Raw genomic sequence first — 14,371 nt, forward strand, 5'->3', positions numbered from 1 at the left:
TTTTAATTTGACACGTTTTTCAGTTTTTCGAACAATCCGAAAGGAGGGCAACAATTTTGGAAGGCTGTATATCGAAGGAAAAGTTTTTTTCAGCAAAAAGAAAAAATATGGGTCTAATAATATTGCATGTAGATCCCATATAAAAAAATTAATGAAATCTGAGACTATGATGGGCACCAATTGTGGTTTTCCTGGACGATTTGAAATGGAATCGGTCTATGAAGATAATTTAATTTTCATGATCTATAGCAATTTCCTGTTCTTTGCTACATAATGACTTCAAGATTTTCCATTTTTCGGGTTAACTTTACAATGCCCGCTCCAGCTGGTATACTCATTCAGAAACGAGAAAATACATTCTATTAATTTTATAAAAGTGGATCAAAATTGAACTAAACTTACGCTAACCCGTTCCTTCCCCTACCCTACTTATTCCTATCTTACACTACCCTACCCTACTCAACTATACCCTTATTGATGAGCGTATATTGTAAAGTTTACCCCATTTTTCTATTCTGGTTGTTAAATTCCATGCTTTTCTTTTGTTTAGCGCTTGTTTAAATTCAACGTCCCTTATGAAACCTGCCATGAGACGTGGGTCTGTAGCTTAAGTAGAATCCGAACCACCGCAATGCGCTCAAATTTCAAAGCTCGCACCGGAATCGATCGATTGACTATGTGCATTGAAAGGCGCGCGCTAGTCACTTAATGAGAGGGAAAGGCTGTTTGGTGTTTAAATACGGGAGATCATCATGTTGTTATGAAATAGAGTTAAGTTTAGTTTTATATATATATATAAAATTAGGAAAATTTATAGGAGAAATTAGGTAAGAAATGAAGATTTGGAGTTCTTGTGTGATATTTAGGTACGTAAGTTTGGCAGTAAAGTATTATTAAAGTATGTTTATTACGAGAAAAGATATGTAGAAGTGGATACTATTTGCAAGACGTGGAAGGATTTGATGATTCAGCAGCATTGGTAGTCATATAGGATGGCGAATGAATGCGTTGAATGTGATATTTCCGCATTGAGCTTTACAGAATTGTATAAGAATAATTAAGATAATCTATTAAATTTTTATGAGAGCCAATTCCAGTCACTGTTGTAGTCTAATTGAAGTTTTATCGGGTAACCTAGCCTAAAAAAATTTAATGTTTTAACTGCTTTTTAATTGGTTAGAAACTGAAAGGGTAACTCTAAACTTAAGCCATGAAATATAATAAAAATATTTCACACCTTGTCACCGTGCGTCCAATTGAGTACACACAAACTTTCCATGATTGAACAACAAACAGTTCAGGAATGGTAAGAACAGTCTAGCTCTATTCGTTTGGTAGTAAAATCCATATATGTTGGTCATGAAGTACTATATACCAGAGCCCCCTTATAGTTATATGGTTAATGTATGCAATGTTGACGCGGTAGACCGGGTTCAGTGTCCGGTGAGAGCTCATGTGGTCTGATTCCAAATTAAGTTGTGAGGACATGTGAGTAGAGTTCTGCATAGTCTATATGCAGAAAGAGGTATTAAACTCCGAACAAACCGAACAAAAAACAGATAATAACAATTACTCGTGCAATATAACATTATATGTAATAACGTTTCTGAGTTTGCCATTTGTACTCAATGATGTAATTTTAACCTGCTAGTTAATTAAAAAAAAAGACATTCTTTGCTCTTTTTTTAATTTTCTGCCTCTGAAGATGCAGATATAAACTCATGAGTTCCCGGAAAACCGGATCATCCATTCCGTTTCACCCTTACTGGCTATTAGTTCTGGATTCACGGACATATTTATCTTGCTAAACAGGGTTTTGACATTTTCTTCTACCTCTTTTAACACTTTGCAACATGAATCCGATTGTCATTTATGAATTTCTATTTTCAAGTTTCTCAGAAAAGAAAGACTTCCAACAAGTCGAGAAACGAAAAGTGAGCCAAAGTGACTTTACATACAATTAAGCTGATTTTGATTTTGATTTGCTTTTAACCCCTTTGACTTTCGCGCTAACATGAATATATACGCCCACGAAGAGTAGATCGGAGGTCTACTCTTGTACATACCGAAAATGTTCCAGTCGAACAGTTTTTGCATGATTCTATTAAATTTGAGTTTTACACCTGATCATTCACTTTGCCGCACCGAAATTAATATGGGTCCATATACATTTTCCAAGGTTGAAGAACTAACTTTGTGACAAAAGTGCCTCAGGCCATTTTTGGGTGGTGCTACCTATAAGTTCAAATTTTAGGGTCCATTCATTGCTTATCCCATTTATTCACCGCACCAAGAATAAAAGCATATAAAGAAACATTTCCAGGCCTATTTGTGTGCCAGGTCGGTTCAAATCGATAATTCCTACCTTCTGGTTTTCTCGAAATTTATCATTGCCTTTTATATTACAGATTTGTATAAATGTAAAGTTACGCATGGTACGTATACTTACATTTAATATGTATGTCTGTTCATGTTTGTGTCTGTGAAGAGAATTTCTTGAAGAAAGAAGCCATCTAGAGCCACTAGATTTGGTACACAAATCGATCTTGACTAAATCCAATTGTGTAAGAAGCCGTTGTTTCAAATTTCGGCTTTGGGAGGTCAAAAGTTATGCACGTTTTTTATCTGGTTATTTCTAAGAACAGTGGTTCCGCTATTGTAGTTGCTAACGCTCTCGCCTTTTGTGAGACTGTTCCCGGGTTCGATTCCTGGTGAGGGATACTTAGTAGGAAACTAGTAAAAGCTTTTTCGTGCCAGTCATCCTGCGTGAGGTTTTTAATGGATTTTGTTCATTCGGACCAATTAAATCCGGGATGATGTCGAACGTAAAGGTCACAGGCCGCTACCTTTCTTCCCCACTTGTCCGAGTACTGTGCTCGCCGAGAGACGTCATTCCTCGTATATAATGGAGTAAAATGGCCATAGGTTCCAAAAGCCCAGAAATGTAATTTCAAAGAACGCCTTGACTATATGCAACCCACATTATTTTCTTCTGCGGGCTTACATAATAATAAAGTGCTACTTTCCATATGATCGCACATTGACCGCGAATTACGAAGTCCGTTTCCTCCGCAATGAGTGGCGATATGAGGTAATGCTTTATACATACTTTTGCGGAAGAATATGGTCTTTCTTCGGAGGTAGATACCTCAGTTTGGAGATTTCTGCACACCCACCCGAGAAATATTTAGATGCATTTTTGAGTGTAATTTAATAATTAATTCATCCTGTTTGAATTATTTAGAGATTTTCTGTTGAGAAAACTTATGCAGTTTCGAAGTATTAAGACGGGTTAAACATTATGGAGTTAAAATTATTACGGTACTACCTTTTTCTAGTACTTTGATTTGTTGGCGGAAAAAAGCTAAAAATTTATTCAGAATACAACATTTTGTAATAAAAAGTTCTGTTATTAGAATTAGTTTTTTTTATTGTAATAATCCCTCCCCCCCAAAAAAATGGTGAAATAAAATACGTGACCAAGGGAGGGAAGGGGTTTGGCTTTGCGTTACCAAGCGTGACAAGCAATGGAAAGGGAGTAAAAATTGGTCAAAAATAGCATTATGTAAATGTGAACGTTCCTAAGTACTCTTCTTCATTAATTTAATCGTATACGTTCCGACGATCTCATGTAATCATAATAAGTAACTTTTCAGGCACATGCGTAATTTCTATTTCTAGACATGGCTACAAGCAGTGTGGAAAAGAATCATGATTTTTTAGATTTAAATCGATTTTTTAAAATTTAAATCAAATCTTTCTCCTCGCATAATACAAGTCGCGAACTGAAGAAAAAGCATTACGAATAAGTATTAAATGCCAATTATGCCGTTTATGTAAAAGTATTCGGGTTGAATTTTCAGTTAATCCCCAATCGTTAACCTATATCAATCTCAAACAATTTTTTTCTTTTTTTTTTGGGGGGGGGGGGGTGAATTATAGACTTTGTCAAGCATCACCCCTATTTATCCTAGGATCATTTTTCATACCTCCTCTTCAGAATAGAACAGCTTTTAAAACGGTAACATTCACATTTTCCCTATCATGTCTTTGAAGCGGAAAATTTTGAGAGAAGTCTTGATTTTTTTGTTTTTTTTTTTTCACTAAGGGTGTAATAAATGTGTACAAAATTTCAAGCTTCTATCTTGAATAGTAAGGGCGGGAAAAATATTTAACAATGAGCTACGAACATCCCCACAATACCCCAGATGACGCGGATGTAATATAAAAATTTCCTCAGACATCCCTCTTTATCCTAGAATCATGATTTGTACATTATTCTCTTCAGAATAAAACAGTTTCAAACGGTACCATTCAAATGTCTCCATCGTGTAGGCTATCTGGGGCTGGAAAATCACGAAAAAATGGATTTTCTGTTAAGAAATATCCTTTTACTTTTTACCCCTCTGTACCGCCTCTGTTTAAAGGCAAAGATCTGAAACAAATCTGAAAAATACTAAGGGGTGCAGTGAATGAGTGTCCAAAATTTCAAACTTCTAGATGGAAAAGTAAGCCCGCGAAAAATAATATACCCGAGTACCCCAGATTCCCGTATAAAACAGGATCTCAGGTAACAGTTTCCTGAGCCATCCCTATTTATCCTAAGATCATGGTTCGTACATCATTCTCTTCAGAATGGAACAGCCTTAGAGATGGTACCATTCATATGTCTCCATCTTAGGCGGGAAAATCGCTAAGAAAGCTATTTTTTGTTAAAAATATCCATTTTTTATTTTTGCCCCTCTGGACACGCAGAGATCTGAAATCATCTGAAAAATATTAAGGGTGCACTGAACGAGTGTGCAGAATTTCAGTCTTCTGAATGCAAAATGTAGGCCCGCCAAAAATAATAAAAATAGGCACAACAAAAAATACCTGTTTTAAATTTATGACGTCATCACATCCTATGTCTCGACGCAGAGAGGCGTGAAAGCGTATGTAACGTGCTCTACAATGCCTTCAGTCCTAAAAAAAACTGAAGTAAAAAGCTTTATTGGTACTTTTTTAATCGAATAATGGAGGTTTTATCCTATCACCTAAAAATAGGTGATATAATATAAGAGGTTAAGCGTTAAGGAAAAAGTACAGCAACGCTTATCAAAGTGACACTTTTTTTTTTCCCCCACAAAAGTTACTGATATTTGGCAGGGGCATATTTTTAAGGAAATTGTAACTAGCTTGCGGCACTAAATTTTGCCTAAAGTTATTTGGTCTAGGAATTAATTCGTGCGGTTGGTACGCACACATTGAAGCTGTAGTACAAACACAAAATACATAAATACCTTAAGAAAAATATTGTCCATCGCTAGCCACCACTTTCGCCCATCTGTCAGGCAATGTACGGATTCCGTGGCGAAAGAAGTCCTCATCCTTGGAAGCGATCCAGTCAGAGACCCATGTTTCGATATCTTCTGAAGAAGTAAACCGCTGTCCAATCAAATCGTTGTTCATGCAATCGAACAAGTAGTAGTCCGAAGGAGCAACGTCTGGTGAATACGGCGGGTGGGGTAAAATTTCCCATCCGACATTTTCTAAATAGGTTTTGACCGGTTTTGCGACATGTGGGCGAGCGTTATCATGTTGAACAATAAGTTTATCATGTCTGTTCTCCCATTCTGGTCGTGTTCTGGCCAGAGCTTGCTTCAAACGCATTAATTGTCGTCGATAACGTTCTCCATTCATAGTTTCACCCGGTTGCAGCAGCTCATAGTACACCACACCTTTCATATCCCACCATATGCACAGCATAACCTTTGCACAGTGAATATCTCGTTTTGGTTGTGATGGACCTGGTTCACCTGGTTTCACCCAGGCCTTTTTTCGTTTAGGGTTCTCGTAATGGATCCACTTCTCATCACCCGTAATAATTCGATGCAGAAACCCCTTTCTGCTCTGACGTTGAAGCAGCAATTCGCAAATGGTTTTTCGTCTTTCAACGTCTCTGTCTTTCAATTCATGTGGAACCCAATGTGACATCTTTTGAATCATTCCCATGGCTTTCAAGCGTTTGGAGACTGTTGTTTGATCAACGCCTAATGCTGCTGCAAGTTGTTCCTGCGTTTGACACGAATCCTGCTCGAGCAATGCTGTCAATTCTTCGTCTTGAAATTTTTTTGGCTGTCCAGCTCGCTCTTGGTCTGCCAAGCCGAAATCACCACTTCTAAACCGTGCAAACCACTTCTGACACGTTCGCTCAGCTAGAGCATGGTCACCATACACTTCCACCAAAATACGATGACTTTCAGTCGCACTTTTCTGCATGTTAAAGTAATGCAGCAGGACACCCCGCAAAAACACTTTATCAGGCACAAATTGCGCCATGTTCACTTAACTACAAACTGGTGTTGTTGACGCTTTAATCCACTGCCCTATACTACGAACGATACGCGATGACAGGGGTTTGCAACACATGTGTGGATACACGTAACTGTGGGACGCTCCGTTCGTTGCGCCATCTCTTGTCCACCCGCACGAATTAATTCCTAGACCAAATATAAAATCTAAAAAAATTCAGAGAAGGGATAGGACACTTCTAAATACGCCCTATTATCTGGGAACAAATATATAGATGCGCACACAAAAGAATCTTCGTCTTAAATGTCGATGGTGATTTCCCCGTTGGAATAGTTAACGATGTACAATAAAAACCCTATGTTACGAAGAGAAGAAAACAGGATTGCCCTGTTACCCGTTCAAAACGGGATTTTCCCTAATCATCCTCTGCATGACACTTGTTTTCATACTATGCTGTATATACTGTACATGTCAGTCTCATTGTATTATGATTATCATCTTCCATAATCGAAATAGCAGAACAGAAACGGGACTTGACTCATTTTCACTTTAAATTATATCGGAATTTGATTTAAATCAACGATATTTATTAAAAAAATCAAGTGATTTAAATCAATCCACCTTGGCTACAAGTATTGTTAGTATATCAATTTTTCTGCTCCAGATGAACCTTACTTTTGGTTGGAAGTGAAGTAACTTTTGAAGTGTGCGTATGGTGTATATTTATTGATTTTGTAACTTACGTAAAATCCTATGAGACAATTTAGCTAAAATATTTTGCGTAAGTAGTATTTAGAATTTAGCAATAATCCGTGTATTTCCGATTTTTTAAAATATTACATAAAATACCAGGACTAATTTCTATTTTTGTGTTTATAGAGTAGTTACTTGTAAACTTTTTTCACTGGTAATTTGAGTTTTTTTTTTTCTTTCTTTTAGATTTATCAAAATGGGTACCAGTCAGCAGTTTTCTTTGCGTTGGAACAATTACCTGAGGCACATCACCTCGGCTTTCGATAGTCTTCGAACTGATCAGGATCTCGTGGATGTGACACTTAGCTGTGAAGGAAAACGAATCCGTGCTCATAAAATGCTACTGTCTGCTTGTAGTTCATATTTTCGAGACTTATTCAAGGTATGTGAAGAATAAACGCAGTTTGTTTTTCAAAATCAAAAGAGAAGTAGAAATTTTACATGGTTAGCTTTTGCATTATGTAACAGTTTTTTTTTAATTCCTAGATAATTCTCAACTTCCGGTTGCGAGCTGATCGTTAGGTAAGACCCGATGGACTGTAAAAATTACAGTGTCTGATTGCAAAAGAAATATAAAACATAGTGTAGTTTGTCTTCATATTTGTCAGGTTTCCAGCATTTCATATTATGACTAAAGCTGCACACACAATAAATATAACTGCCAGATAGTCTGAAAGGTATTGACCCTTTTGCGCATGAGGTGCTGTTAATGGCCCAGATTTCAAGGTATATCAGGGTGTCTACTGACCTGGAAAAGCTAGATTTTTTTCAATCTTTACCTTTTTCACTGTATATAATAGAAACATCCTCATTTTTCGTAAAGGCTTATGTTTTGTGATTTGATGGCGACCACGGGGATACTTGAGCTGAGTTCTGTCACTACTTCTACTTGCTTGTGACGGACTTTTTTTTACGCCTCCTGTGCCAGAGTTATAGACCTAGAAAGTCTTTAGGTGTAATTTCTATCCATATATTATGTGATAGTTCGAAAATAGTTTTGGCTAAATTACAAATCAAAAAACCAGGGAAATACTGGAAAAGGAAATTTTATGAGACTAGTCAGGAAAAATGGTACTTAAACTGGCAATCAATGAAAATTGGGGATTTTTGCTAATGAAGTGAAACATTTTTTATGTTCTGCCTATTTGTTAAGATAAGCCGATAATTGAAACGCGAGAGGGATATCATCAAGGGGTGTGAATTTCACGTTAGCTAAAGGTGAGAACTCTGATTTCTTTTTTCAGTTACTGTGTAACCGCTTTCCGGATCTGCCCCCCGCTGTCCCACTAAGTGCTTTCAGTAGATCTGAACTTACCTGGTTAAGACATTAAAGAGCATTTCCAAAAAGAGATTACATAACTTTTTCCGGATTGCCCTCAGGTCTCGAGAATAAGATGAGCATGAAGCACCGACAGGTTTGGATGTCGCATCTCGAAATCCTCACGGACCTCCAGATGATCGCTCAGACTACGACACAGAAAAATATCATTCACACATGCAACGAAAACACATTAAATAAAATAATTCTATGCTAATTTATTAAGTGCACTATAAATAAATATATAGAAAGAGCATAATCACAACACTAAACAATGATATGGACATTTCCATTAATTACACTTCACATTTCACGACGTTATAGCCCTTTGAAATCGGTTTATATTTTGTTTTGTTGCTTCTGAACATTAAATATAAATGATAGAAGATTTCATCGAGTAGCTGAGTGAGATGATCGAGTGGTCCAAGACATTAGGATAGCTTCGTAAATCCTGTCTCACAGGTTCAAATGTCGCTTCGGGCTTTGAACGCTATGTATTGTTCTTTTATAATTCATTTCGTTAAGCCTCCTTTAGCCTGAAGGGGAGATCCTTGTGTGTAAAACTTAAAAATACCATATAATGCAGTTTGATCGTTATGTAATTTCATAGTAAACACTTTGCAGTTCGAGAAAAATTCATTGACGTTTTCAGAGATTTGATAGTTGAGGATTTTCAGTTCGTGTATTGTATAGTGAAACCTGTCTATGTTGGCCACCATCGGTTCCATCGAAAAGTGACCAACTTAGACAGGTGGCGAACTTACAGAAAATAAGTGTGATTTGTGTATTTTTAGAATAGGATTTCTAGTATTACTTGATTGTAAAATTTTAATAAGCAGTGGCACGACAGCTACTTTTAAATAATTTATATAGAGTAATCATAAAAATATACAGTACTAGAAAATATTACTATAGTATGCAAGAGCGCCGATTTCTCTGTAAATTTGGGGGGCCCATTCAGATGCAGAAGGTATGTATATGAAGATTTTAAGACAAATTGCACTCAAATTACACCAAAAATTGTATACTCATAAATAAAATAGGGCCCACATGAGCTTTGGGGGTCCGGACCCCCTCGGTTCCCCAGGATTGGCGCTCTTGATAGTATGTTTAATATATATGCATACCTTTCTCTTCCTGAAAACTAGTCTGGTACATTGGATTATTCGGATTGAAAACACAATAACACAAACAACCATGAAATAGAATTGTATGTACGCAGTTTATTAAAATTGATATTATAGCACACTGAGTTATTCAGATTGAAAACAAGAAAAGCTAAGTTATAAATTGAGAAATTCATATGCAATTTATATGACTTCTTTTCAGTTGTTACTGAATGATGGTTCATTCTAGACATATTTGCTTTATTCTTTTTGGCAGATATGCACATTCTAATATTGTAGTTAACTACATCTTGTTAATGAACTAGAAGTGTTTCCCTCGGAGTAAAAGATGTTTTGAGAAAATCTTGAGGGAATTCATATCTCAAAACCTCCGCTACCTTTTGACATGCAGTCAGGTGCCAATAAATGACAATTGAGCTTTAGAATTTTCCGGAATTACTAAAGCTTCCCACTGATGAAAGGAGCCGATATAGCTAATGGTTTTACCAAAACAGACAGAGTAAACAAATACGTACAACCATTTCCTGAATTCCTGTACGTGCTTTTTCTTATTCACATCTTCCTTCACCACCCTTTTATGAGGGTAGTGTTCTGGCCATTGACCTCCAAGAACAAATCGTGCGAATCTATGCTTCTTTGTGTCCAGTCAAAATACAGAACATCTGCCTCTCATATGGGAATTCGAAAGAGTTAAGAAAAATAACAAAATTGTATTTTTCGTGGCCAAGATACGCAGGTAAATTTATCATTATCATCATAGGGTAAACATAGCTTCAGTGTGGCCAACTTATAGAGTAGTAAGTAACGAATGTCTTATGGGAAAATGCAGGTTCAAGACGAACTAGGCCAAGATAAGCAGGTGGCCAAGTTGACAGGTTTCACTGTAGTATTATGTTATCTGTAGTACTAAGATTGTATTCCAGGTGTCTACTGATATTTGAAATACTGGAAATTGTATAATAGTGGAGGAGTGTAAAAATGTGCTTGTACTTAGAATGGACTATTGGCAGTTTATAATGAATCTTCGCAGCAGGTTAATTGAAAAGTATTCAGTTTCCTTTAAAATAGTCAAAACTATCTCGTGTCTCTCTCCAGAAGTAATAGTAAAACTAGTTTTTAATGTTCAGCGGCTAACATCTGCCTTACAAGTTCTTGTTGACAAGAAACAGATTCATGGTTGGAAGCAGATACTGTAACACCAAATTATGTGGATTTTATCTCAAATTCAACAGTTTGTCGGTGTCTTGAGAAGTTCAGTCGAAGTAGTGAACGACTGGATCACTTTCTAATGCATTTATATGAAAAAGAAACTGAATCTCAGGGACTGGTGTATTTACAAACAGCAGTGATAATTGTTATAATAAAATTGTTCTTTTCCATGGAAATGTCTTTGTAAACAGTGTCTTATCGAAAACCTGCACGAACACAATTTGGTTTCTCACTTGGTTTTTATGATACTCTTTCTGCACATGGAAGCATTCCGTATATATAAATATTTCCAGAAGGATGATTCAGGGGTAAGGAACTCGTCAGAAAGAAGAAATGAGTGTTTGGATAGGAAGACGACTGGAAGAAGGTTCAAAAAAAAAAAAAAGTCGTTAATGAGATCAGAAAGCTGGAATTGAAGCTGTACCTCAGCGTGTAAAAGAGAGAGCAGAAGCTTTGCAAACAGAAATGTACAGCTTGAGAAATATTATACTACATCTAAATGTGTAAGCATGGACATGAAACATTTTACTTTGATATTTGTAGTGAATGGGTCCTAACATGTTTTCTGTACTAAAAGTAATACGGATGTTAAAAAAGAAAAAAAAGTAAATATATGTAACACGCTGAAGCAGGTGAGGAAAAGATTGGCTGTGAGAGGTGAGTAGAGGCCAACACATGTGGATTACGATAGTCATTCTGGAAGTAATAACGTCCTGACAACGCTTATTCTTGTGTTTTTTCGATTCTAACCCACTAGTTTCTGTGCGTTCTTTCTATTAAAATATGGAAGAAGACTGTTTTTTTCAATATATTTTACAGACAGATATAACAGCATTCAGTCGTATGTTGTACTCACCTTTTCTTTTTCAGTTTGCCATAGAACTGGAAATATTTCTAGCAGAACACTGGAAATACTGATACTGGAAACAACCAAATCAACTCCAGTAGACATCCTGTATTAAATAGGGACATAGTGTCACAGTGTTTGAGTGCTCATTGTTCGTTCGAGTGGCCCCAGATCCGATCCCCGACCACACAGGTTTGTGGAGCGTATCATGTCCTTTGGTTTTCTCGTCCCCTTCCACATTGTCATTCCATCAATTCTTTCATACTCAATCGTCTTTAGAATATAGAGCATAAGCGTGTTACATGGAACTAGAAATCTAATTTAATTTCACATGGTAAATACACGCATTTTTTCGTTTTCAGGAAAATCCGTGTCAGCATCCGATCATTATATTTCGAAATGTGAAATTTGAGGATTTGTCAGCCTTAGTAGATTTCATGTACCAGGGTGAAGTTAATGTGATACAGGATCAACTAGCATCTTTTCTCACAACGGCAGAATTGTTACAGGTTCAAGGATTAACTGATGGCTCAAACAAAGAACAGGAGACTAATGAGGTATGTTTAATCAAGATCTACATTTATCTTAATTGAATACTAATTTTCGTTTAACTGAAAAAGAAAAAGGTACCCTATTTGAAATTATGTATTCATAATTTATAAACGCAGACTGTGAGATTATATTTTTTTCTTTTGCTAATAGAGGACTATATGTGGAAGCGTAAATTGTTTAAACTATTGTAATTGTGTGTAGGCATATAGGAAAAGACAATTTGTAGTTTCAGGAAGCGTGTCACACAAATGAGCTCAAATCGAATAGTACTTTGCGCCAAATCGTTACAAAAGTTATTACTATCAACTTCTGGAAAATCATTCTTTATAACATTATATTTTCTATGTTTCCTAAGAATCTTTGATCTAAAGGCTTCCCGAACAGCGCTATTTTGTCCTTCGTAAATTGGAGTTAAATTTAAAAGATTTCACTGTTCGTATCAATTCATGATATTACCGGCTAAGAATTCATGATATTGCTGGATGTAGAGTTACGAAGACCAGTCAAAACTTCAAAAACCTTTTATTTTTCTGCTAATCGTTTCACACTCGGAAGTTGCCTATAGCTTACAACCCAACAGCTTCGCAACCAGTCACGCAGCATGTGTTGCATCTCTTCGAATTCTTCCCCCTAGTGCCTCTTCAAGGAGTCCAAACATGGAAAGCTCACTGAGGGCGATACTAGGTAAGAAAGATGAGGTGAAGGCATTCAAATTGAAGGTCTTCAGTGATCACAGCCATGTTGCATGGGTAGTATTATGCCGAGCATTGTCACGTTGCACGAGAAAAATGTCAATAGTCTACGCCGCTTGGTTCGTATAACATGTTTAAAATGATTGTGAAGAAGATCGGAATATGAGGCACTATGCATTCCCTAGAGATGTAGGCCATAGGCCAAATGTTCAGATGTTCAACAGAGATAAATATAATATTAACAGCATAGGAGGAACATTGCTTTAATATGGCCAAGTTCCAAGACAAGTGACCAACTTACAAAGTAATAAGTAATGTTTTTCGTATAAGAAAATGAAGGTTTCACAAAAATGAGTTGAATTTAAAGAGGTGGCCAAGGTAATAGCATTTACTGTTACATGAATCTCATTCATTATTTAGCAAGTAGAATACAGATAGGAGTTTGAAATGTCACTACAATTCAATACAACATACGAACTTTTTTCGGGGGGGCGTGTATTGAAATTCAGATAGATTGATCTATTATCTCCTCGCCTTTCAAATAGTATTGCATTTCTAGAAAAAAATATGAAAAATAATATTTTTTTTCTTTTGGAATTTTACTGTCCCTCTAAATATTATCATCATCATTTATTGAACCAGGAACATTTATCTTAGAATAGAACTATAAGTAGTATGGAAGTGGGGATTGAATCGTAATTTCTACTCCAATTTGCTCTTCCTTCGACAGACTCGTTTATTTATAAATGGAGTCTGCTGTGATATTATAGCTTTAATATAGAAAGGATATATGATCAGTTTTCATCAAAATGTGCTTTCATTGAATGTACAGTATCGGAAATCAGTTTTTTTCTTTAATTCTAAAGAAATGAAAATTATAGTTGGTTAATGTTAGCAAGGATCACATACTGAATAATTTGAAACTCAGCTAGTATTCCTAACGAGAACGTCAATTGATTTATATCTTTTATTCTCACAACTGAATGGATTTTTTACCATTGAAAAATCAACAGAAAGAAGAAATAATAATAATTAGCTATAAAGAATGGAATTTCAACTTGTTTGTTAGAATTCAAATGGCGTTCGTAGCGAATTTCATGCCTCCATAGACTTTAATTAGTTTTAAGTGCATCATTACATCTTTGTTGTGCTTATTGTTTTTTTCTAATCTGCACCGTATATTAAGGAACTTTATATATATATATATATATATATATATATATATATATATATATATATATATATATATATATATATATATATATATATATATATATATATATATATATATATATATGGGTGATTCCACGAAAAAGGGAAATTTTCTGTCACTGGCATTTCTTCAAACTACTACTAGAAAGAATCACCTCATTTTTATTTTGTTTGGTAGTAACAGTCACAAAGTATATATGCCATGTATAACAGTTTGCAAATATAACACGAAACATACGTAAAAAATAATTATTACCCAGATTTCTCAACACCGTGGGCTGTCACAGACTACAGTTGACTGATTTTAATCAATGAATTACAACTGAAGTCGCAAATTAAACATAATTTAATAGTAATTAAATGGAAG

At 35.7% G+C, this 14,371-nt stretch overlaps 1 protein-coding gene across 35 annotated transcripts in view; it reads left to right on the top strand.

The window, feature by feature from the left end:
• LOC145687471 (uncharacterized) overlaps nucleotides 1–14,371 on the top strand; it is a 303,707-nt gene that overhangs the window by 6,067 nt on the left and 283,269 nt on the right. For all 35 annotated transcript variants that reach the window (XR_014131682.1, XR_014131683.1, XM_081760927.1 and 32 more), the window contains exons 2-3: nucleotides 7,234–7,429; nucleotides 11,911–12,105. Coding sequence is in view for 33 of the 35 variants with exons in the window: in XM_081760927.1 (XP_081617053.1) it covers nucleotides 7,244–7,429; nucleotides 11,911–12,105 (381 nt within the window). In the remaining 2 variants the exon portion in view is untranslated. The remainder of the gene's footprint in view (nucleotides 1–7,233; nucleotides 7,430–11,910; nucleotides 12,106–14,371) is intronic.

This window comes from Thermobia domestica, chromosome 1 (assembly GCF_964235325.1).
Source record: "Thermobia domestica chromosome 1, izTheDome1.hap1.1, whole genome shotgun sequence".
In the NCBI taxonomy this organism is placed as follows: Eukaryota; Metazoa; Arthropoda; class Insecta; order Zygentoma; family Lepismatidae; genus Thermobia; species Thermobia domestica.